This window comes from Barbatula barbatula (assembly GCF_947034865.1).
Source record: "Barbatula barbatula genome assembly, chromosome: 16".
NCBI classification, from domain to species: Eukaryota; Metazoa; Chordata; class Actinopteri; order Cypriniformes; family Nemacheilidae; genus Barbatula; species Barbatula barbatula.
In genome coordinates, this window is record NC_136779.1 from 12,175,933 (window position 1) to 12,203,100 (window position 27,168).

A 27,168-nucleotide genomic window follows, 5' to 3' on the forward strand; every position below is an offset into this window, starting at 1 on the left:
TATCCAATGCAAAACACTTGCCTTAAACTCGAGAAAAAAACACTTTCGACCTAAATGATTTCACATGTAAACCCATAGATCCTAGACATACAGTATACTATACTTTGACCTGTATATTAGCATATATGTGGAGCAGCATAGACAAATATCCTAGATCAATAGGTTAGAAACATAGACCTGCATGGACATAATTTAGACATAGACCAGAATAGACATACAACTTAAACGTATAGACAAGAATACACATAAGTGTAGACATAAAGACCAGAATAGACATGCAGCTTAAACGTATAGACCAGAATAGAAATAGAGCTTAAACATATAGACAAGAATACACATAAGTGAAGACATATAGACCAGTATAGACATATAGTTTAGACACATATAAATATGGACATATATACAAGCATAGACCAGGGGTGCCGTAAGGGGGGTTTGGACAGTACCAAGGGCCCATGCGCTCGAATGCGAAAAGACAGAGTGGCCCAAAACAATTTAAACAGAGGGCCCAGAAACCTTAGCTGCCCCCCTGGCATAGACATAAATCTTAGACAAAGTAAGCATAGACATTGCTTAGACATATATACTAGCATGAACTCATACAGAAGCGTATACATACAGTTAAAGATTAAAATAGGCTTTTAGCTTAGACATATAGTCCAGAATAGACATACAACGTAGACATATAGACATACACATCAGCATATAGCTTAGACATATAGATCAGGCATACAGCTTGGTTAGACACATAGACAAGCATAGACATTATAGACCAGCACTGGCATACAGCTTAGACATAAAGACAGCTTAGAAATATGGCTTAAACATAGCAGAATGGACATATAGCTTAGACATATAGACCAGCACAGACATAGAGCTTTAACATATAGATCAGCACAAGTATAGAGACAAGCACATAGGCATATTGTATAGTTTAGACATTATAGGACAGCACAGACATATAGCTTCAACAAACAGACAGCTTAGACATATAATGTAGTTTAAACATACGGGCCAGAATGGACAGATAGCTTTGACATATAGATCAGCATAGACATTTAGTTGACAAATTATAGACCAGCACAGATATACACTAAAGCTCAGACATACAGAAATAAATAGCCATTAATTAAACATAAATACCATTGTGGACATATAGCTGAGACACACTGTATAGACAGCACAGACAAATAGCTTAGACATATAGATCAGCACAGACATATAGCTAAGACATATAGATCAGCACAGACATATAGCTTAGACAAATAGAGCAGCACAAACATATAATTAAGACGTACATTTAGACATATAATATACAGACATAAATAAAAACTTAAATAACCATAAGTTCAAAACAAATACCATAGTGGACATATAGCTTGGACATATAGACCAGCACAGACATATAGCTTAGACAAATAGAGCAGCACAAACATATAATTAAGACGTACATTTAGACATATAATATACAGACATAAATAAAAACTTAAATAACCATAAGTTCAAAACAAATACCATAGTGGACATATAGCTTGGACATATAGACCAGCACAGACATATAGCTTAGACAAATAGATCAGCACAAACATATAATTATGACATACATTTAGACATATAATATACAGACATAAAATAAAACTTAAATAACCATAATTTAAAAATAAATACCACAGTGGACCTATAGCTGGACATATAGATAAGCACAGACATATAGCTTAGATATATAAGAAGACTGGTGGGGACAGCAACACATGACCCCCTTTCAGACCCACCATATAACACTATATAACATTTCTATCACACTTATAAGAATGTTGCAAAGAACAGTGTAATCACAGGATGAAAGATACTTGACTTTTTCCAGGCTATATCAAGCATTTCATTGCTAGACTTGTGCTCCTGGACAGTCTCTTATAAACTCAATTTACTTCATCGTCTTCCAGCATGAAGACCGGCATTAGGCTGTGTGTATACTTAATAAGCAGGAGCTGTGGTTGGGTCTCAGATACACGATAAACTCTAAAATACCAACACACACCCCAGCCATTCTGACTACCGCCGTAAAACTGTACAATTTCAAGTGGAGCAATGGAAAAAGGGGTCAATAAAAATGCTACACAAGGATGTGTGTTTACAAAGCACATCCTCAAGTCCGTTTGTTTACAATAAACCTTGCGGCGTCCGGCCTCTGTATACAGTGATGAGAAAGGGAGGATAGGTAGAGACCACTGGGCCAAGAGTAATGGAGTGTGTCTTGGCTGGATGGATGGCTGGAGTCAAGGGTCTGCTGACAGACATACAGGTGGGCCTTGTTCTTCTCCATCTGCAGCCAAGACTTTGCGTAGTCATCAGCAGTTCCACTGCCAACACGGCTAGGCTCATACAGACAGAAAATGGAGACTTCTCAGTCTGTCTGGCACCTCTAACATTACAAAGGGTTATGGGTAATGCAAGCAGTAATCTGTAACATTAGTAGATAGTGTGAATATCTGTACAGTTAAAAACGTGTTTCATTGAAAACAGTAGATGTCTGTACTGCCTTAAAATTTGTCAGTATGAAATGGAAAGGGTTTGAGCTTTAAACTGTACATTCTTAAAATTAAAGGTGCCAGAAGGTTCTTAAAGTGATAGTTCACCCAAAAATGACAATTCTGTCATCATTTACTCATCCTCTTGTCATATCAAACCTGTAAGACTTTCTTTCACAGAACACAAAAGAAGATATTTAGAAGAATGTTGTTAACCTGCATCCATTCACTATTGGTATAAAGTATTGGAGTAAATGTAATTACTTATTTTTTTTTAAGTATCTTTTTGGCTACAATTGTAGTTGTACTGAGTATTAAAGATATTAGCAACTTTTACTCTATATTTGACTACATTATTGAATAAGTATATGTACTCTTTACTCCACTACATTTGTAATGACTAATTCAAGGACACATTACGTCGTGCGTGGCATCTAACTTTATCTGCACCAATTTATTTCCGCTACAGAGGAAGCAATATTGCCATTTACACATTTATTGGCATTGAAGGCTTGTGAATTTTGCCCTTACCTACAGAAACTTGTAAATATGGATTCTTTACGCGAATGCAGGTGCATTATCAGGCAGTTTACAGTACATCGCTGGTGTTTTATTTGGGAAGAGGGCACGACTGCAGCCGGCGATAAGGCCAAAACCAGCATGTCTAATGCAAAAAGGTTTTGACTTTTGTGATTTTACTCAAGATTATTTCATTTATACATTTTACTGAAAAGAGCTTTTTGAAGGATATTTGTTTCCGTATGAGCACTTGAGCTAGATGTGGGCTATGATGTCGACCTTGACTTGTTGCAATTTTGAGGTGTTCTGTTTGATGCGATTGCTCTCCTCAGGAATCAACTGTTTCTTGTTTTTCACTGACATGTCTCCAAAGAGGACTAGCGCTGCTTTGAGCCTACATTCAGTTTGAGTAAAATACTCAAGTCCTGTTAAAATCAGATACTCCAAGACTTTTACTCAAATCGTTTTGGAATTGGTGACTTGTAATCTGTAATGGATATATTTTTACTGCAAGGTATCTGAACTTTTACTGAAGTATGGTTTCCAGGTACTCTTTACACCTCTGCACTTGTATTGGTTTTGTGTCCATTCAATAGTTACGTGAATAGTAAGTGAATGGGTGCTGGCACTGTTCTGTTACCAACATCTTCTTTTGTGTTCTGTGGAAGAAAGAAAGTAATTCAGGTTTTAAATGACAAGAAGGTAAGTAAATGATGACAGAATTAAAATTGTATGGGTGAACCATCCCTTTAACAGCAAGTAACTATTTGTTGATGCATCGCATGTTGGAAATTTGTGGTTCATAGGTTCAGACAACAGCTTTTACAATTTTGTCATCTTTCGTTTGTTTTAAAGTTATAAAATCTGGCATAGTGGGTTGTTCATATAATCTTCATGACATTTAAGAGCTTGAATCTGGCCTGTGTCATGTTTTGGATGATTACACCTCTCTCAAAACAATTTTCCTGTCCTTTTGAACAAATCAATAAATTACAAGAAAAGTGCACTTGAATTAAATCTCCTATTAAAGCCAATAGGAAAACTCATACATACATTACACTGCACGTAAAGGCTCATATAACAGCAATGTGTATATTCTTTTTTATTATACTGCACAATTGTAATAAGTGGTAACTATACCAGACTTAACCTGAAGTCAAAACACTTCACAGCAGCAGGACTGGGACATCTCCCAGCATGTCTGTGAATGTAACTCATCTGACTGCGGTGGATGAGGAACTTACTCATCTCTAGCAGAGGGCAAGTGTGATTCACCAGTGCGCTCGAGGCAAGTCAATCTGAATAATTATTGCAGCCCATCGAATCACATGCATAGAAAATGCGAGCAGAAGTAAGACATGTGACATTTGCAAAGTTCACAATGTCACTGATATTGCATTATTGATCACAGCGGCATGTACGCTGTAGGATCTGCACAATCATCTTCTGCTCACGCTGTTCATGACAGATGCCTGCACTATGGGAATGATTAAGTTGGACGTGTGTTACCATGGGCGAACCAGAGAGGAATTATTTAGCATTGGCATCCGTGTTGAATGAGAGATGCTATGAATTTTTATTTTGGCCTCTGAGAGATCTGGAGAGACTCAAACAAGAGGAATTATTCTGTTACCCTCCTGAAATCTGACTGGTACACGTGCTGGTTATATGCAACAGCTCAAAGGAAAAGATAGACGCATGTTTATACATTTTGCCTTGAGAATGTTGTTTTGGTAATATTAAGTTATGTACATATATTGTGGCATTACTTTCAGGCGGATGCACATTCAACATACTGTATCCCCAAATCTTATTAATAACTGTAATAAAAACATTTTCATTACTGCAAATACATATATTTATGTTTTCTTTGAAATGTCAAAGTATTTATAAATCATAGTAGTATTGTACTACATTTATTTGATTATTTATTACAAATGTTACTATGGTATATAATCAATATAGTCAACAATTAGTAACGAGAATTTAAAATTTAACATAGAAATTTTTAAATACAGTTGCATTCATTATTTTTATATATTGTGGAATAGGTTCATTCTTGCACTAATGTTGCATTAACATTTCCATTGACTGAATTCCGTTGCCTAAACAGTTTATTTCAATTCACATTGTATCTTGTCCCCTTCTGTGCCTCTAATGTTGGTTTGACTGGGTGACGTGTGCCCAAACACATGATTGTGTCCATCTGTAATCCATCAAGTCCTTTCCCTTTTGAGTGGAGTAGAAACTGAACATGATGTTCAGAACTCCATTGTTTTGGTTTGATCTATGAAATAAACAGCTAGTCCGGTGCTATTGGCAAAAAAGAAAATGATCGTTTGCTTTCGGCAAAGTCTGCGTGGTTTCGCAAAGTTGACCAACACAGTTTCAATTAAATCTAATTAGATTTGTTTAATTGCTTTTATATAATGGCATTAAAGGGATAGTTCAGCCAAAAATGAAAATTCGGTCATCATTTACAAACCTGTATGACAAAAAAGAAGATATTTTGAAGAACATTGGTAACCGAACAACTTCTATTCACGTCTATTGTATTGACACAAAACTAACGTCAATGGGTAGCGTCGTACATTTAAAAAATGTTGTTCAACAGCTTTACATAAATATATTTGTTAGTATATTACAAGTGGTGAGTTTCATTCACCATGTTATCTTACAACACAACATCCTTGCTTTAGTACTGTGACATCTGTTATGGGAGTGGATTCTTCTGAATCCCATCTGGGAGACGGTCTCTGTTGTCTACAGAGCCTTGCCGTGGAGAGAGATGTCCTGTCTGGGCCAGTCTTTGTAGGACTTACTCTGTGCCTTGATCCCATTGACCTTGCAGAGGAGAAGGGACAGGGTACAGATGCGTTTTCCCCACCTCCCCATATGAAACTAGAACAAGTCCAGAGGAGACCAGACACAGAGTCAAAGCTCCCTCTGGGGAGTCCTACCAAAGCCTTTTAAGTTCTCTGCAAGAGTACACTACACTCTCTCAACACAACACAAACTCCTTTTCAAGGAATGACCTTAGACAAGGATTTCATCAAAAACTCTGCATGTGCAAGTAAAAGAAACAAAGGGTTCATATGCTAGATGTGTAGTTCACAGAGCACTCAATGAGTCAGATTTGTCCTCTACATGTAGCCAAGGGCACGTCTTTATACATTTTGCGCTGATGTGCTGATTTTATAGCCTTAATAAGCTTTGACGATCATTATAATACAAGGTTTGAGTACCTTGAATGCTCCCTAAACTTTGGGATGAAAGTATCTGCCAATTGTGCAAATGCAAAAGGGTAAGATACAAGAAGGCAAACGCTTGTTAATGTGGTCTGGAGCTTGCAGTCTGGCCAGAAATCACACACAGAAGGCTGGAAACATGGCCATGCCCCGCTGCCTTGCGTTGGTAATGCTCCACACCATTGCGCTCGCTGGTTCCCACAATCTGTTAAAACAGTTGAAGAGGTCACTTTCTCTCTTGCTCCCTCTCTCGAATAACCCGCCCCCTCTCTCTGGCCCACAGCTGTCTTTCGTTTGGATTAGGCCAAGAATAAAGCAGGAAGTGGAAATTAAACAAGAACAGGGGGAAGGGGGGGGGGGAGTGTAACAACATTGGTCATGTAAATTATCAAGGATGAAGAAACCTGTAGCGTGGGTGGATATCCAAATTGAAAATCAACAGAAGTTTGTAAAAGAGTGACTTGAATCAGTTTGAGGTTTAGGTATCGTTTTCAATAAATGTAAAGGCTGTTTCACACTGACCCAACAAACTCTAACAAACAAACAAACACACACACACACACACACACACACACACACACACACACACACACACACACACACACACACACACACACACACACACACACACACACAGACACACAGACACACAGACACACAGACACACAGACACACACACACACACAGACAGACACACAGACACAGACACACACACACACACAGTGAAACCTCTTTTGGAGTTTGTTCGATCAATGTCAGTAAGGATTCAGAATGTTGCTGTTTGTTGGTGTTGGAGTTTGTTGGTGTTTGTTTGATCTTCTATTCTATTACATCCAAGCCAGATCATGGTGCTCTCCTGATGCTGTGACCTGTCGGGATCCCGAAAAAAGATTATGTCTGTTCTCAAGGAATACAATATTTGGATTACATGATGATACAAGCATATATGTTGCTGGAACATGCCAAATCTCTGAAGGGAAAATGAATACATGTGTTGCTCAAGTCTGAAAGCATCAATAACTGTATATAGTTAAATATATTTTTTATGAAAACGCTTTGTTAAAATGGCCCCTATGAGAATGACTATACAGGTAATTGAAGTTAGAAGCCTTTGCTTGATCACCACAGGATTTCAGCTTGCTTCAAAATAAATGTAATAGTTGACTGTTTCTTAAATTACATTAAAACGTCTTTTTTTATCTCCTGATCTTTGTCCCTCGTCCTCTCATTCGAAACGCCATGCTTACTGCAGCCAGAGGGTCTGGTCACCAACCCAACAGATGGTAGTTAATGGGCTGGTTGTAAAGATACTTATTATTTGGTTTCAGGACAAAAAGGTTCCATCTCACTGGTTGTTAATGTGGGTTATCTGAACTAAATCCGTTGTATTGTTGCAGTGTCCATTTAATCTGGGCTTTTGCAATATGGCTAAAGCCTCATTAACCCTTTCACACACTGACTTATGTTTGTTCAACCCCCTTTGACATCCTCATTAACCTCTGCCAACGCCCCGTACCCCCAATGACCTCACACTTGGCCTTCAGATTCAGACTCTTTTTTCTCACACAGACACAAAGGAAAAAGACGGAGTTGTTTAGCACAATTTATATCCTATTAAATAATACTGTGTGTAAAACAATGTCACCGAGTAGCATGTATTCCGCTATCTACACAAATCATTTTAAAGTCTAAATCTTTCCAAGAACCCCCAGTTCACTCAGAAAATTACTCAAACTCTCTCTTTCTCTCAACAGGTATTGTTCTGGCTTTTGTTGAAACTAATGACGTTGTATTAGCACCTATTGTACTATTGCTGTTGTATGACACATCGCTTATTGCTCCCTGAACTCTTTGTAAGTCGCTTTGGATAAAAGCGTCTGCTAAATGACTAAATGTAAATGTTAGAAAGAATGTCACGTTTTGCAGTGTTGCTGTGCTGATGCCAATAATGAGACCAGTCTCTTCTAGCTCATCTTGAGTCTCAAAAGTCAAAGTGTTTTCATTTTGATGAAAGTAAAGTTTATCTCAAATTGAAAACAGTAAGTTACTGGCAAACCTGCTGCAAAACTACTGCAAGGATTTACAGCATACCGCCACAAATAAACAAACACATCTCCGCACCATCGCTTCCGTGTCGTATTTGTCCACCTGCAGAGGCTGTTAAAGTCTGCTGTGATGCCTTTACGCATATGTGACTCATCCCATGACCTCTGGTAACACATAGGCAGAGAACAAGAGAGCCAGTGTTGGCCAACATCTCACTGGGTTAAGCAGAGGAGCACATAAGTATACAGACCTCCTCCAGCCATGTGGGGAGAAAAGATCCTTTCCCTTCAGTGACAGCCGGCCAAAGCAAACACTGCAAACGGACAGAGGGAGGAATGCACTGAGCACACATTCTTAGGTTAAGCCAGAGGATGTTGAATTATCTTATTAACATCTTATATCATGTCTCCGGTATTCCTAATCGCTAAATGCTTCCTTTTTTGCATCTGATGTTTTTATCTGATAAAACATGTTCGGAATAATACTTCGTATATTTTGAGTCTACATTTTATGTAATACTTCTCATATTTTAAAACTTGACTTAAGAGATTTCTGTATTCTGACAGAAAAGTATGCATGTGGCGTACAGTTGTATGTAGACACCCGGTCAAAAGTTTTAGAACACTTTGGATAAACTTATATTTTCCCATATTTTATAAAAATAGGAAATTCATTTAAAATGTGGAATAACACAAATGGAACTATGGAAATGATCAAACCAAAATAACCGTACCGGTAGTAACCTTTTTTCTATATCTTCGATAAAAAATCGAACTATACGAATGCTTCACATACTGTCCATGTGCAAAGAGAAACATTGTAAGTCAAGCAGCTGGCTGGGGAACAGTGTAAGATGATTTGTAGTGCATGAGCATGTAAACATACATATATTTGAGTCTTTTTGGGGATTATGTACACACAGTAGTGTGTGAAAAGTGTCTAGTGCGAATAGAGGAGATGTTCATGTTTTAGGAGGTAGGGGGATTCAGAGAGGGGCGGGGTGATTTAAGTTCAGGGCTCTCATAGCCTGGGGGAAAAAGCTGTTGAGTAGTCTAGCGGAGCGGGCTGTGATGCTCCTGAACCGTCTTCCTGATATAAGAAGCTGGAAGAGACTGTGGGAGGGATGGGTGGGGTCCTTCAATATACTGTTGATTTTGCAGGAGCATCATGCATGGAAAATGTCCAGGATGGAGGGGAGAGGGGCACCGATGATCCTTGCAGCTGTGTTCAGGGTCTTGCAGTTCCCATACCAGACAGTGATGCAGCTGATCAGCACGTTCTCAATGGTTCCCCTGTGGAGGGAGACTTACTCTTTTCAGACGGCGGAGAAAGTGTAGGCGCAGTTGTGCCTTCTTGGAGAGTGACGTGGTGTTGGTGGTCCAGGTGATTTCCATGTGATGTGAACCCCCAGGAATTTAGCGCTGCTAACTCTCTTCACCGTCGAGCTGTCAATGGTCAGTGGGAGGTGGTCAACAGAGTTTCTCCTGAAGTTCATCACAAATTGAGGGACAGGTTGTTAATGCCACACCAGTCGGCAAGCTTTGTCACTTCCTCTCTGTAGTGCGTTTCACCGTTAATGACAAACATTTTGTTCAAGTGTTAGTAAAACTTTTGCCCGGGTGTGTATATATTGTATTAAACTACTAATATAGTTTACTGTAAGTTACTTCAAGGTGTAATTTAAAAAAACTAAAAGAATGTGCTACAAGTATTGAACTTCAACTAGTTATATACTTATGTTTAAAGAATAATTCACCCAAAAATGAAAACCCACCCTCAACTAATCGGTATAAATGTCTTTGTTTTGATGAATACAAAGGAAGGTATTTGGAAGAATGCTTGTAACCTAAAAGTTATTTGCCACCATTGACCACCACAGTAAGAAAAATAGCTTTATACTTTTCCTTGTTCTGTTAAACACGAAAGAAGATATTTTGAAAAATGTAGGAAAGCAAACACTACTGGTGCACTTTTGACTCCCATTGTAATATTTCCTACTGCAGAAGACACAAAACATAGTTGTATTTAAAAGTTTACTACTGCACTGTAAATGAATTACAAATCTTTCCTTAAACCGATTGCCTTAAAAAAAAGTAAAAAAGTAATAATTGTTGTGAAAAATGAACAGAAGCTAGAGTTCAGTTAACAAAGTGTTTGATTAAATACTTGATCATTTCAATTGAATTATATTGTGTGTGTATTTCAAACAACTCATTTATTTAAGTTGAGCATTAAGGTGACATTTTCTGCAACTTGGAATTTCTCAGTTGTATTTACTTCAAACTAAATCTGATTTACTTGATAAAAGCATGCAAACTTATTGCCTTAAAACACTAAGTAAACGTTACTCAAGTAACTTAAGTGTTTCAAACATCCATTATAAATCAAAGGTTCCATTAATAACATTTACAATTACAGATAAATAAAGGTAATGACACAGTTCAAGGTTCAACTTAAAACATTTTTTATTTAGAAAAACAATGATGGCAGTAGAGACTTGCTGAAGACACAGAAGGTTTTCTTAATATTACAACAAGGAAATATTTATATTTATAGCTTATTAACTGTGACTGTTGTCTGTTCTATTGCCTTTCTGCCATGCATTGTACATAAAAAATACATTTCTTTTGTCATAAAAAATTTGACAAATCCAGGTTAAAATCTTATGATCTTATTATGGCATTAGATCAGAGCACCAAGTTTGATTTCTTTGTTATGGTCTTCCTCAATATTTAAGAGATCAAGGTTAAACTTTTACAGAATGTTTTTTTACATTATCTAGGATGATTTCATGTAAATGACTTAAAGGGGAATTCTGCCATTAATTACTCACCCTCAAGTAGTTTAACATCTATTTGACCTCCATTTCTCCCAAAGATGCAACTGAAGGTAGCCTTGGAAGCTTTCTGACTCCTCCTTAGATTGCAACACAACCAAACACACGAGCCACATGAGCATCTGTGTCAGTCACCGGAGGCTCTCAGGAACGCGTGCTGGAAACCAATACTCAAATCAGGAAGTTTTTTAATATAGTCGTTAGTTTTGTTTGTTTGTGCACAAAAAGTATCCTCGTCGCATTATATAAATTTTTACCGAACCAGCGTTTTTTGGGAAAAATTTACTTGAGGTTCAGTAATACATTTTTCTTCAGAGATACCCTTTAGGTTGGGTTTTCACAGACAGGGTTATATATATATATATATATATATGCAACGTCTAGTAATTAAATTATGCTTCTTGGGAGCTCAGTTATGTGGCAGCACGTACGAAGATCTCACAATTTCTTCTTTAAATAGATAATCCACCCAAGAATGGAAATTCTATCATGAATTACTCTCCCTCAAGTTGTTCCAAACCTGTATACATTTCTTTGATCTGTTGAACACAAAGAAAGCTATTTGGAAGAATGTCTGTGACTGAGATTTCTAGGGCAACAATGAGTACGTTAACATGCACCCTCATAGGACTTTGGCAATACTGCGATTACAATTTACCAAATGTAAACGCAATCATTTGATATAAATAATCAGATTCAGCTCATAACAGCAGTAAGCATAATCGAAGTAACATACAGTATGTGGCGTACGGTGGTTTTAATATGAAGGCATGTAAACACAATATAATTTATGCTGCTCTGATCAAGGTGCGTATGCGCTTCTCTCAAGCACCTTAAGTGAAAACTCACGGTAAACATTCTGAAGTTTTACGGTCAACACAAGTTGCTGTCAGCAGTCTCCGCTTCATAAAAAAACAGCACGAACGCAATGACAACGCACACCACCGTTGCGGAAACATTTTCCATCAATATTTCTAAACTCATCACGGAGCCAAATAATCATAAATACATCCACATAACGGTGCATTTGACTCGAATGTATTAAAACGATTGCCAGTAGCACACACCTACTGTATATGAGATCATCATTGGTGCTGTTTATTATAGCAAAAAACTACAATACAACAAGTCAGGTTTGGGACAACTTGAGTGTGAGTCATTCATTACAGAATTTAAATTTTTGGGTGGAGTATCGCTTTAAGATGTAACTATAAGAACTTACCAAACATGTGTTGAAGTTACTTGAACCATCGCCAATCTGAACAGGTAGGCCTCGGAGAACAAGTATTGCTGTCACATCTGGTTTCTAGAAGTGGAAAATGAAAAGCACAGTTTAAGATATGCACTCAAAAGTTTCAGTACAAACATGTTTGACAAAGGTTATACCAAAAATAATAATCCTGTTTGTTTGACAGTGACAATCCAGCGATAAGCTACTTATTGGGATCTAATTCATTAAAATCAAAGTGATTGAATTGATAATTTACCAAATAAGGAAAATAATGACATGAATGATTGATTTTGATTGATTGATTGGTTATTTAGCCACACGACAGTGGAATTTGTTTTAGCTACAGTATGTTTCAGCTCTACATCATCATACTTTACAAACAACGATAGAATTACTCACCCTCAAGTTGTTCGACAATCGTAAGACCTTTGTTCATCTTCAGAACACAAATGAAGTTTTGATGAGGTCCAAGAGCTTTCTGACACAACACCCAATGAACACAGAATGTCAGTAAAGACGCCATTTAGACATCAAAGTTGAATCCAGTTGAATCATTTTATGAAGCAAGGAGTATACTTATTGCGTGCAATAAAACAAACAAAAAAGGCTTCATTCAACAACTTCCTCTTCCATGTCAGTCTTCAACACTCATCCATGAGAGCAGACAATGCATTCATGTGGAGCTGACGTAGAACGCCTGCTTATTTGAAGTATGTCTCGACTAACGTTCTGTGTTTGAGTGCAAGTTGCGTTGCTGTCTATGGTGACTTTATCAAAAGTCATTTTCTTAATTTGTGTTCTGAAGATGAAGTGATGTCTTACGGCTGTGGAACAACTTGAGCAATTCATGACAGAATTTTCATTCTTTGGTGAACTATCGCTTTAAAACACAATGTGCTTTAACAGTTGTCCTGTTTGTGTGTGTACCACTGACAACTATTCTGCAGCAAGAGTTTCAGTATATGCTACATGTTCATGAAGTTTTAGAAAACACAAACCACTGTTGTTGCCCAAAAAAACTCAACTATTTGTGATCAACTGAACTCACCATAACAGATAAAAACATTGGAAAGCAGAGTACACTTACTCCTGAATTCATTTGCTGCATAAACTCAGTCAGTGACTCTCCAACACTTCTATTCTTGGACTTGAAGATTGTGATTGTGAAGAGGGTTGGGTGTAGCGATCCAATGCATCAAACAAAGTTTGTATGGCACTAAAATTGCATTTTGAAAAATAACCACCCAAAAAGTGATATTCCAGGTGTCCTGATGGAATACTAATAGGTTCGGTGAAAAAACTAAGATCCATTAAGGTTTTCTGATTAAATTCGTGATCTGTGTCTCTTCTCTTCGTGGAGATGTGGGCAGAAAAAAAATGCAAGAATCAAGTCTTGAATAAATAATGGATTATATTTTACTTTAAATCTATTGGTTTGACAGATGTGCACTTCTTTTGTAATTCACCTGCTGTAAATGATCAACATGCAACCGAAATGCATTTTCTGGGTCAACTCGAGATGAAGAAGATAACTATAGCTGCAAAATTTAGAGGGTTAAAAAGTTTTTCATATGATCCAGGGACCATGGTGGAACAAGATTGAAATTATAATGAAAAATTATAGTTTCTCATTAGTCAAAACAATACATTCAGGGACAATTGTCATTCGGTCTGACTGCATCCTCAGCTTCAGCAAAATCCTCCATTGTCTCCTGAGCCATATAATCCCATTGCAAATTATGAATTTTGGCTACTGTACATGGTCTGATCTTTGTTTCTGCTTCTATTTCTTGTCTTTTCTCCTCTGCCTGGTGTCATTGCTTTCATTGTTGCTAACTTGATTGTTTTAAGTTATTGTCACTCAAAGTGATAAGTAAATTGCCTTTTCACTCTACAATTATGTGTAACTAAAAAAAAGATAAATATAAAGTATATATTTTGACAACTGAGTAGAGTTTACTTATTTTATGTAAGTCAAGGTTTCACAGCGTGGTACAGATACAGTTAAAAGTACATTTTATAAACTAACACAAATTTAGCCAAGCAATATAAACAATGTATGCTGGGTTATTTACAACCCAGCGTCTGGTCAAAATGGGACCAACCCAGCCGTTGGGTTAAATTTACCCAGAAAATATTCAGATTTGACCCCCAAAAATATTAAATATTAACAATGATTTTGAGTTAAAACAACCAAGCATATGTTCATTTACAGCGACATCGCTGGATTTTTCCCCTTTGACCCAAGGCTTGGTTAAAAAGAAACCTCAGAGTTACTAGTACCTAGATATTGTATACTTACTATATTAAAACCATTAGCATTGAAAAAAATCACAATAACACACTGCAGATAGATTTTTGCTTCTATTAATTACAAGCAGAAATATTAAAAAAAGAAAATGTTACAAATATTAGTATGAAAAACTGGAATATTGTTCTGTACATGCAGCCCAATGGCAAAGATGCAAACTAGCCTTTACTCTTTAGGGATGACAAACATCTGTGTAAGCGATCAGAATAGCCACTGAGTTTCTCACTCAATCCCAAGCGACTGCGCGAAGCGAGACTAAACCAGGGCCTCTAAACCACCCCCCACTGCTGCTCAGACCGCTGTTTGTCTTACGCCCCTGAAGACTTCCATCCAGGCCTTGACGCAGGACAAGAGCGAATGAGAGATTCATCATCATGAGAAGCAGATACTGATCAAAGCAGCGCACAGTTCTGTCTAAGCCTATCTAGAATCAGGGTTGCAGGGCCCCTCTCCAACTCCCCTTTCCTCACACGAACCAAGAAAGTTTCGATTGCAGTTTGTCGCAAGGATAATTACTTCACCAGTCATTAATGTCTCTTCTCAGAGAGGAAGATTGTTTTAATATTAATGTCCGCGGGGGGACGAGGAATCAAAAACATAACTCGGCTACGGGGCTGTGATCAGAGGGTCTGGCCTGCAGAGTGAGAAGAATCTCTTTGATTCTCTCCTGTGTTTTACAGTCCAGCGACCACTTTGTTATTCCTGAGTTGTTTGCTAATGAGATTTCCAGTCAAGCTGAAGCCACGTTTTTCTTGTCCCATTTTATGAAACTCAAGACCTCTTCTTCAATTTCCCCAAAATAGAGAACTCTGTAAGCGCTTTGTCTATATTCCGTCATCCCATGCAAGCGTTGAGAGATTTTAACCAGAAATCATCTATTGCTGAATGTGCAGCACATGGCATCAGGTGTGTAGTGGGTGGTACCGTCAAGGTCCCTTTAAGGAAAGTCTCCATATTCGCAATGCTGGACTCCAGGCAGCTGTTTCAGTCATCTGCTTGAATGGGGTAAGAATGATATCTCGAAAATCACTTGCTGAAGTCACAAAATAAAACGTATTTCCAACCAACAATTAAACCTGACATCAACTTTAAACAAAAAAACCGCTGGGTTATTTTCAAGCCAAAGTTGGGTCAAAAAGGTCACTGGGTCAAATTTAGATTTGATTCAACAATGGGTTAAAACTATCCAAATAGTTAATTCATAACCCAATCCTTGTTTTTAATTTACGTATATTCAATTTAGTTTCTTATAGGAAAAGCACGTTAAGCATGTTTTAAGAGCTCCCGGCATCTTCGGAACACAAATAAAGATATTTTAGGTGACATCCTCATAGACATCATAGTTATAGTTGTTGTCATGGTTCAGAAAAGTACTAAAGTCATTGTAAAATGGGTCCATCCGTCTAAAGTGGCTCAATTGAATTTTTTGGAAGTGACGACAATCCTTAATGTTCGAAAACCCAACCAAAATAACCACTTTAATCTATATATTCTCCTCAGTCTTGTCAGAATGGTGCGCTTTCACGAGAACACTTCGACACATGCGCATTCGGATGGACCAATTTAACAATGTCCTTGGTACTTCTTAATGAGGAGGCCTGGAAATCTCTCGGATGTCAATTGAAATATCATGATTTGTGTTCCGAAGACACTGAGAGGTCTTAAAACATGTCATGGGAGCGTAAAAATAACAAATTCTTCTTTTTTACGATGAACTTTTCCTTTAAACTCAAATTGTGCAAAAAGAACCCTGTATGCACACGCAGTACTTCATAACAACCAGTGCAGAGCTTCTCCTCATATCATAAGTCTTTAATGACAGGAGAGCAAGACTACGCCATATTGGGTGTTGTTCATTTATAAACTGCATCCCAGTTCGCCTACTTATATTATACTTTATTTATTTATTATTTTACATATAGAATTAAATCTTAAAGATATTTGTTTGACTTTTTAAATCGGTAATAAATATTCTGTTGCTTGGATTTTGTTTAAACGTTTGTGTATCTTTGAACCAGCGTTGTTTATATCATCCGAAGAGGTATGCTATTTTGACTTTTGAGTATTTTGCAAGACAGTATGCACACGGATGTCACCAATGTTTCCTTGACAACAATGTGATTGTTAAGAATGACACACACATTAAAATCACTATTTCTTGGTTTTAAGCATTTCTTCATTCATTATTTGTACAGTAATGTGTTAATCTAATGAAGCATCACTAAGATCCACACTTCGACTTTAGATCACCCGGGTTCCTTCTGAATACTTATTTCAACATAATACTTTTTGGGACATACCAATTTTAATCTCAAATAATCTTCAGGACAGAAAGTATGCATATTGGGACGCATAGATAGTAACCATCACAAAAATAAGTATACTTTATGTAGTAACTACATAAATATACACTTATGTTAGTATAGTTTTAGTACTACTTGGGACTAAATTGGTAAATTGTTTGTTCATTAAAGTATACTTTAAAATAAACAAACTTTAGGCCTATGTAAATATCCCTAGACTTTTCTGTCAAGTATAGTTATTTGAAGTATATTTCTAAGAAAATAAGTGTACTAATAGCCCACATAATAAACCTCTTTTTTGTACGCTCTTAAAAATAAAGGTGCTTAAATGGTTCTTCACAGCGATGCCATTGAAGAACCATGTTTGGTTCCAGAGAGAACCATTAAGTCAAAGAATCTTGAAATAACCATCTCTTTCTTACCTTTTACCTTTTTGTGAAACAGAAAGTTTATTCTGAGGTTAAAGGTTCCATTTAGACAAAAAAGGCATCATGAAGCACCTTATTTTTTAACAGTGTAAGAGAAATATTCTCCAGCTCTTGTTTAGCTTGCAAGGATTAAATTCAGGGTTAAATTCTTAACGCAGTGTATAATTCTTTAAAAAACGAAAGTGTATTTAATTTAATTGAATAATAGAACTGATGTCTTGGTAATATCTATACTCTTACGTGGCATGCTTATAGGCATTCTACTCGAAAGAAAAAATGGACCCTTAGTTTGGAGCCAGGTGGATTTTGGTTACAAAAAGTAACTTTGATAACGTAGTGACAGAATACATTTAGATTGAAAAGTGGAAAAAGCTTAGGTGTCTAGTAATAAATATGCTCATCATGGTAAATGGAGCATTACATTTTATCAGGTCATGAATTTACTGGAAATTGAACCCATTACCTTGGTGTTGCTATAGTGCAACTGTCCTCAGTTGATCTACAGAAACGCAACGGTATCATTAGCAAACTTCAAATATGCTTTTCTTCCAGACCACATGGTGATTCTTCTTTTTTCATTTTAAAATAATTATACACCAAGTCAGGACTTGAACCCCGGTCCCTTGCATACTAAACATGAGCTACACCACTGTCTCATGCTTAAAGTTTTTCTTTCTTGGGTCGTGTGTTATCTGGCCTAGGACACTTAAGTGAGGTCACCGGTGCCCCCTCCAAACAAAACAGATGCATGCCGTTCCTGACCAAGCTGATGGGATTGTGTCCCATTCCAGCCAAAGGCAAAGGCAGGGAAGGGGCGTTCAAGAGGAGAATACATATTCCCCAGACTGCTCTGGAGCCACACAGTGGGAAGTGGATGAAAGTAAACACAGAATTTGGAGGGAAAAATGATGCTGAAATCGCATTCTTTAAAAAAATGTCTGACGAAATTTGGGTGACCCCCTGGCCTTTCCCACAACCATAAAAGCCAAAGTGTCTGCAGGCCACAGCCTACCACTGCAGCGGGTAAACTATCATACAGTCTCTCTCTCTGTCTCTCTCGCTCATGCTGTCACATTCTTTCCTCTTTTATCCTCCCACATGTCCTAATTACTTGACTTCCATGACAATAATGTATCTTTCTTTACAGCCTGACTTTTGAAAAATGTTCTGCAATTATACGACTGTGAATTTGCTAATGGCAACAAAAACTCAAAATGAACCAAAAAGGGCAGACGTCTACGGCATTTGCATTTGTTTAAGAAAATTCCAGTACTTGCAAGGCAGCAAAACATTCTTAATGTTTGAGGAAAGTTTTGGGTCATATTTTGGTCACCCATGTACGAGAATCAGTCACTCAGCAGCGTAAAGAAAGCAATAAATCCAATGCTCTTGGTACTGATATTAGCATCTGGAAGAACAGTATGGTGCAGTATGCAGGAGACAAGTACGCATTCTTGTGTTTTGACAAAGTATTTGATCAATTCTATGATTCTGAGGTTATTTAACTTTAAAGCAATGGCTGCACAATAGGTACACTTTGAAATCCCCATCAGTTCAATTCTGGCTAATTCAAAAAGCCACCGAAGCTAAAGGAATGATGACCAAAAGTCAATTATGAGTGGTCCAAACGTTGGGGACTATGATAACCTCACTGTTAAGGCGTAAGAAAACAAAGAAACAAACAGTAAACAAAGCTTGAGCAAAAAAAAGCATATTTTGAGCTTGACATACAGTGGCCTAAATGTGCCATTTTTGATTCTGTTCTAATGTTTATATTCAATCTTGTTTTACCCTCTCACATAGAAACACACCTTCATTATTTCCTATTACTGCATCATCTCAAGGGTGCAGTCTGTAATTCTTTGGTGGATCTATTGACAGAAATGCTATAAAATATACATAAGTGTGTGTATGAAGACCTTACATATTACCTTACAAAATTAGCCATTTCTACAGTAGGCCTTAATGGACAAACTGCTCTTCTGAACATGTTTCGTAAAAACGTTACCTCCTTCGGCAAAGAAGCGAAAATGACATCAGCTACCGTAATGCTTAAGAGGGTGGCGTGAGCCGTTGTTTACAATCCTCATCTTCACAGCTAGATGCCGCTAAATTTCAAACATTGGACCTTTAAGGAAATGCACTATTTGTACAAAAGAGCGATCGATCCAGGTTTGCGTCATATCATGCTTAGCATTTCTATCTTGTGTTGTATATTTCAACATAAAGTTACTAGCACAGTAACTTTCGAAGACTAATATATTACACAAACTCTAAACTTTAAACCAATTTTAATATATGAATTTCCTTTAAAGGGATTTCAAACCGCTCCAAAATCAGATGTGTACTTGAAGAATGCGTTTAATTTTCAGACTGAAGTTAATGTTCTCACCAAAAACCCATCCGAACAAACACATGGGGACTCCAGCGGGCTTTAGGTCAGCTCAGTCTGTCTCAGACAACATACAAGCGGACTAAGAATGAACCGAGACGATTTAATTCTCCACCAAGCCTCCGTCTGACTGTTTAATACACTCAAGGCTGTCTGAAATGCAATAAAAACGCTCCGTTCTATGGAAGCTAATATACCTTTGAACATCTAAATGAATAATACACAGCACATGAGACCCAGCCGAGCATATGAAGTGTTTGGTGGCATTGAAAATAAGGAAATGATGGGAAATGTATGCAACCAGTCAAAATAAAGTAAAAGACGTGTCCTCATATCTGATTGGCTGTGCCTCTCCGGATCTCTCTCTCTCTCTCTCTCTCTCTCTCTCTCTCTCTCTTACTCTCCCTTCCCCCATTCAGCCCCAAAATGAGACAGAAGTGCTCATGCCAGCTCAACCAGATTTCTGCCCTCTTTTCTGCATTCTAAAGTCCAAAGCTGTAACAGATTTACAACTAGGGGAGGGCTATTGTGTATAATACAGAGCGCTGGTCTAATCTGAGCTGAAAAGGCTTTGGCAGAGTTAGATAGTCCTGCTCGTGGTTGTGTCCAAGTAATGCACTCTTCCTTTTATACACAAGCCCTTTAAAAAGCTGATTAATGAGAGAAGGACTATAAAATGAGCAGATAACAACCAGAAAGCCTGGCAGGCCAACATCTTTAAACTTTTAAGGAGTTGAAGTGGGTCCAGACTGTATTCTTCACAGGGGCTGCTCAGACACCCTAGAAATGTCTATGAAAGTGTAAAGCAACTTGAATGAGTAAATCTGTCTGGGTGAAGTCGGAGAGAGAGGTATGTGGTGTTACAGGCTTACACACATATTAATAGGTGTGTGTGTGTGTGTGTGTGTGTGTGTGCGTCTCCACTCCCCTGAGAGAATGAGCGTGCACACTTCCCCTAGAAGTTAAGGGTTAGGGTGTGTCACTGCCGTAGCGCACGTACAACCAACCGTCTCAATGCTCTTCTCACGAGGGGTTTGGACATTTATCATGCACTTGAACTGTCACTGGGTTCATATCAGACGCATATGTGTTCTTATATAACGTCTGAGATCAATTTATATGCACATATACTCTGCATCCAGCACATACACTAACTGCAAACCGTCTTTAACTTGATAAAGGTTTCATGAGAACCATTGATTCATTCATCGTCTGCATGCATGCTAGAAGATGTGGTTCTGTTACCAGGACTTACAACCACAGCCCCTGTAACAACCAGAATCATGTACAAAAGAAATCAAATAAAATTATAATAAAACAAAAAGAGTACAATAGTAAGGGATTTGGGGGTATGCAAATACCCCTTTAGATGTATCTGTTTTTCTGCATTAAAGGAGCAATGTGGAGAGTTTAGCGGCATCTAGTACATTTACATTGTAAACACAGTTTTAACAAGCAATAAATGGTCCTCTTTGGGTAGCAATAACCTTCACCGAACACTTCCTTTATGTGCAGATAAGACTTGCGTAAAGGTCAGGAAACATTTTGCATTGTTCCTTTTTAGAAAAATTGTGGACAGAAAAACAGATTAATAAATCATATTTTGTAAAATAAGAAAATATTATATTTATAATTACTTGATTATAGGAATAATATATATATTTAATCATATATTAATTTGTTAAAGGGACAAAAAATGATTTCATCAATTGCTCAGGCTGATCTCATTCCAGTTCTGCATGTCTTTCTTTTGCAGAACATTAAAGAAGATATTTTAAAGAATGTTGTTAACCAAACAACATTGACCCCCACTGACTTCTATTGTATGGACACAAAATATCTTCTTTTGTGTTTCACAGAACAAAGAAAGGCATACATGTTTTGAACAGGTAAATAAATATAACAGAATTGGGAATTTGGGTGACCTATCCCTTTAAAACATTCAATGAAATACAGCAAGAACATAGTGCTTTAATAAATGTGATTTCCAAAGGGTTTGATGATACTTTTCATTTCAGACATCAAAATCTAATTCTTAAACTCCAGAGAACACTGAATACTGTTGGTTTGATCTCAGGAGAAACAGCCGAGAAGCGAGAGACTTCTTCATTTGATCTCTCAGCTAATCCTTATCTAGAACAAACAATTGAGAGATTAGAGATCTCATTTGTGATTTTTCTCTTCTACAGGGACATATATTTCTCAGACAAGGCCAACTTTGTGGTGTGGCACCATTTCACAAGCTACAGATGGCACGGATCCTGCTGGCATTGCGTAGCGCATAAGGCCTGTTAATGACTCTCTGCAGTTTCAAAACAATCCCTGAGAAGAGCTTAGGCAGGAGGCTTGCACTAGCTGGACGGCTTGTGTTCAAGTCACCTTGATGTCTGGATGCTTTCTGGGGTTGGGAACAGAAGACAGAAATGACAGTTTTAGATGGATCTGCTGGAACTAGATTGCTAGTTACTTTATGATAAAAGGAAGTACATTAATAAAACAACGGCAACCAAAACTTATTGTATTGGAAATAGAGAATTATAAAGGTATTTATTATAAAGGTATTTCTATGTTGTGTATTATTTGTTTACACTGCAATAAAATAATAAATAGGATGGCAAAAATACTAAACCACTAATATAACAATAATTATAAAATAACTAACATGTTGGCAAAAAGAACCCAACCAATTAATTAGTTCATAACCGAACAGTTAGGTTAAACTTGTAAGCCAATATATTGGGTTAAAAAAAACAATGGGTCGGTGCTATCGTAACCCAGCGTTGGATTATTTGTTGGGTCAATTTTAAACCAACTCTTTTTAGTGTATAATAATAATGATTTATGGCAAAAAAAATATATAGAGAGATATGAAGTTTCTTAAGGACAGCAGCAAAATTAATTTATTAACTAATTTGAAACAATTGCAGACTTTCGACGCCAATCAGAATCAAGTATTCCAGAGCACAGTGTAATAATGACCTTTAAAATGCCTTAAAGACAACACCATGTCATGTTAAATCAAATCCCTTTTTTGTCACTCAACCATATACAGAGGTTTAACAGTAGGTGAAAAACCTGGGTGCAGTTACGACCAACATGGTAGTATGTGCCCCCATTTTTTTAGCTAATAATATTTGTGCAAATTCCAACAAACACTCTCAATCTCGCTAAATTTAAGAGAATAGTGGAGTCCACAATTAGAGTTTAACAATCAGGATACAGAGAAACAATATTGTGGAGATTTACATTTACGCATTTAGCGACTTACATCGCATAGTACTATACATTTGTTTCTGACTATGTGCAATCCCCTGGGATCCAACCCATGACCTTGGCTTTGCTAGCGCCATGCTCTAACCACTGACCAATAGGAAAGCTGCGGAGATCACTTGGAGAAAGTTTTTCCATCTGATGCACGATAAAACATAAAACAACGTCTCTTCTCTCCTCTTTTTCTGCTAGTGTTACCACAGCTTTCTTAACCCCAAGGTAAGTAATGCACCTAACACTCTGCAGCTTTTCAAGACATTTAACTCTCTTCTTTGCCCACCTCCTCCCCCGCCCACTTCATCTTTGACTGCTGAGGACTTCGCTGACTTTTTCACTGAAAAAAATATCATCCATCAGCAAACAATTTCCAGCACCTCAGACCTCGGTACACGCTAACCTCACATCAAACATTGAACTCTCCTCCTTCATCCCCAGACTTCTCTCCAGCCACCCCAACACCTGTCCCCTCGACCCAATCCCCTCCCATCTTCTTCAGGCAATATCCAGCACACTCCCACACACAGGGGCAGACTGAGATTAAAAAGTGGCCCTGGACTTCATCAGCAGGAGCAGCCCACAAAACCCAGCTCACAACATAACACAACAATGCACTGATGCAAAAACCATTCTATAGCACTATAAATGTAAATATTTTTAAGACCTTTTATGCCACCTTGCAAAGTCCATAAAACAAGCAAGCAACTAGGCAACAAACAGAAATAAAAGTGGCATCAAAGCCTGCCTAAAAATTTACATTTAATATAAAGTATTTATTGTTATATAAGGTAATGTATTTAAACTGACCATGATATGGTGCGACTAGACTTTGCTAACAAGTAGATCAGCTATAAAGTCCAAAATCAACATTATCTAAGTCTTAAAAAGTTAGTTTTTAGGATTTCTAAATCGAGAAGAGAGGAAACATTCACTCTTTGGGCTTAATAAGTAAATTGCTTTTTTATAAGCTTAATAAGCTTTTAAAAACTATACACTGAATACAAATTTGACAGAAAAAAATTCATTTCATTACCTGTGATGATAGTTCTGCAATCTCTTGAATATTTACATGCTAATAAAATGGACTACTATATATACACGGAGTCATATTCCTAATATATAATCTCATCCATTTCAGTGTGTTCAACACACGTCTTAAATTATGTGACTAATCTACTACTGTAAGTTACAGACCCCGTAGGTTTCTCCTCCCATTTATTGCGAAAACTCTTGAAAGGGCAGTTTTCAACCAGGTGTCTTCCTTATTATTCCAGAATTAACTACCTGACGACAAGCAGTCCGGCTTCAAAACAAACCACTCCACTGAGACTGCACTGCTTTCGGTCACAGGAGCACTGCGGCTAGCCAAGGTGAAATCTAAATCCTCTGTTATGATTCTGCTAGACTTATCTGCAGTGTTCAACACTGTCAATCACCAGATACTGCTAGCAACCCTGTCGTAACTATGAATCTCAGGCACTACTCACCGCTGGTTCAAATCCTTACTCTCCGGGAGATCTTTCAGGGTGTCATGGAGGGGTTTGCTGTCCACTGCTCACCACATGATCAATGGGGTCCCTCAGGGACCGGTGCTTGGACCACTCTTTTTCTCCATCTACACAACATCCTTTGGACCCATCATACGGGCACACTAGTAACTTGGTATTAGCACCTATTGTTTAATCGCTCCCTGAAAGTCGCTTTGGATAAAAGCGTCCGCTAAATGACTAAATGTAGTCTAAAAACACGATTATCAAAATTGTGCGTTGCATTGTAAATAATTAATCACCCATTTAAAGGTTTGCCTTAAGTGTGATTTGATGGCAAAAAAAGAGAAAAAACAAAATAAATAGTACATTTGTCTGATAGCCTTATTATCATGGTGCTCTAGAATACTTGATTCTGATTGGCCCATCGCAATTCCAAGGTCTTTCTAAACCTAAATTGAATATAAATATTGATTTTAATAACATACCGTCAATTACATTTTATATACAAGTGATTCATCAAAATTGCATGTTTGTGGCATCTGAACGTCGTGTCTTACCTTTAAACCGAAAGTAAATGGGTATTCCTTGCCGAAGGTCTGCATTCGTTAAAAATTAGCTAATAAAATATTTAAAATCAATATTTGATGCTTTGTGTCAGTCCTAATCACACTGTCGTGGTTTTCTCTTGCTATAACCCCCGGCTGCCTGTACATTATACCTCACATAATAAAACACTTAAATATTGTGGTAATACCGTAAATTCTTTCGGCCACAAAAGTGAAAATCTTTGAAATTGTGAAAGCCCTAGTGATACTGACTGTCAACCAGTGCAGTTAATTTGCTTTATACTATATTTTTGTCACCATTTACCCATTATCATGTTACTTTTAAAAAATTACGAGTCCATTTTATAGCTAATATACAGGTTTATCAGTTTTCCACAACTTTGAATCCTGGTTCTCTTTAAAACTACATCACAAGACTAACACTTACGCACTACTACAATTGTTAATTGTTAGTTAGCCAGGATTACCACAGCTGCCCCTGAAAAAGAATTGATGCTGTCCATAACTGTGGATAAGAGGTTGAGCCCTACAGCTAAAGTTGTGCTACCAATAGTTTGCTGCCATGTGGGTAAAGTCGTCCCTCCCAGATCAATAGAGAGCTTTTGAATATTGACAGCTGAGAATGTCATGCCGTTGAGTCTGTGAGAGGAAAAAGAGAAAGAAAGATAGAGGGCCAATGACGTCAGAGCCCATTACCCATTGCACCACCCCTCTAATTAAACAAGCCTGAGCTCCCTAGAGATCTAAGAGGGAGAAGAGTCTAAACATCCCAATCTCCTGTCTGCCTCGCTCTCTCTCACACACACACATACGCATCCTCACATCCCCAAACCCATGCACTATATCCTCTAATTTCCTCCCTGAAAACATCTCTCCCTCTGACAAAATATGAAGGAGAAAAAAAATCTTATTAGTCATGCCCTTGAATCCAGCTACAAATGCCTTCTCAATGTGAGCAGGCCTAAACACTTATGATATGATGCCAGGGCTTTTCATCCAACTCTGAGGGGCGAGGGGGGGTCCAACTTCTCCTCACGGTTGTAACCCCCCACATGTGACTGAATGGGGGAGGGGATTGTATATGATGTTGAGAAGCATTGTATGCATGTGTCTATCGGGATTAGTCTACCGCTATCTCCTCAACCTCTGGTGCCATCTGCCAGTGACTTTGCAAAAATGCAAATCAGATACCCAAAATGCACTGCAGCAGGAGCCGCACGCCATCAGAAAAATAGGTCAGTGGAGCTCTGATCCCCAACATGCTCTATTACAACGCGTGCGTTCCGAAAACGGGGGAACGTCGAACGGTCTGGGGGGGGCGAAGAGAGGCGGTCAGGAGGGACCCTCGTGTGCATGCGAAGTGCCATGAGGGATGAGCAAAACAGGATAAAATAAAGAGAGCAAGATTATTTCACACAGAGGAGAAGATAAAAGCATTAGGAGTCAGGGGAACATTTGAAACGAGCCATGGCAGGAGAACAAAGGCTTGGGTTGACTGTCATCCAAACACACATAGGGATGGGGAGCAGGTTTGCGCAAGGCTTCGACACAATGGATGCAACATACAATTAAGAGACAATATTCACAGTCTCATCTGCGCTCACAGACATCCCCTGATGACCATCCATCAGTTTAGGATGGCCATCAACAACCTAAATCAAATCACAGACCGTTTCAACCCAGCTATGGAGTGTTCAGCCACGGCTCATTTTTTTTTATAGACTGCTAAAAAAGATCAAAGACCCTAGTCGGTAATGTGCGTATTAATGAAAGCGAGGCGGCTGATGCAAGGTTGTGGCAAGGCGTCTGCAACCCAGGCAGCTAAACTCAATTCCTCGCAGGATGACTCTTATGAATAATGTATCCATTAGAGTAAACCCTTGCTCCTTCTTTTTAGCGATCACACCGGTCTCTTTGCGCTGCCATAGAAAGACACATGCTACCTTTTGTTCATACGCTTTCACTCTGAATGATAAAGTTCAATTGAAATGGATCCATAGCAG

The 27,168-nt window shown here is 37.9% G+C and overlaps 1 protein-coding gene across 1 annotated transcript in view; it reads right to left on the reverse strand.

The window, feature by feature from the left end:
- Nucleotides 1-10,784: 10,784 nt before the first annotated feature.
- The window catches only part of rnls (renalase, FAD-dependent amine oxidase), a 60,104-nt gene continuing 43,720 nt past the window's right edge, over nucleotides 10,785-27,168 (reverse strand). Inside the window, exons 7-8 of the mRNA XM_079477147.1 lie at nucleotides 12,345-12,483; nucleotides 10,785-10,861 (exon numbers count right to left, since the gene is read on the reverse strand). Of these exons, the coding sequence (XP_079333273.1) occupies nucleotides 10,860-10,861; nucleotides 12,345-12,483 (141 nt within the window). The 3' untranslated portion in view covers nucleotides 10,785-10,859. The remainder of the gene's footprint in view (nucleotides 10,862-12,344; nucleotides 12,484-27,168) is intronic.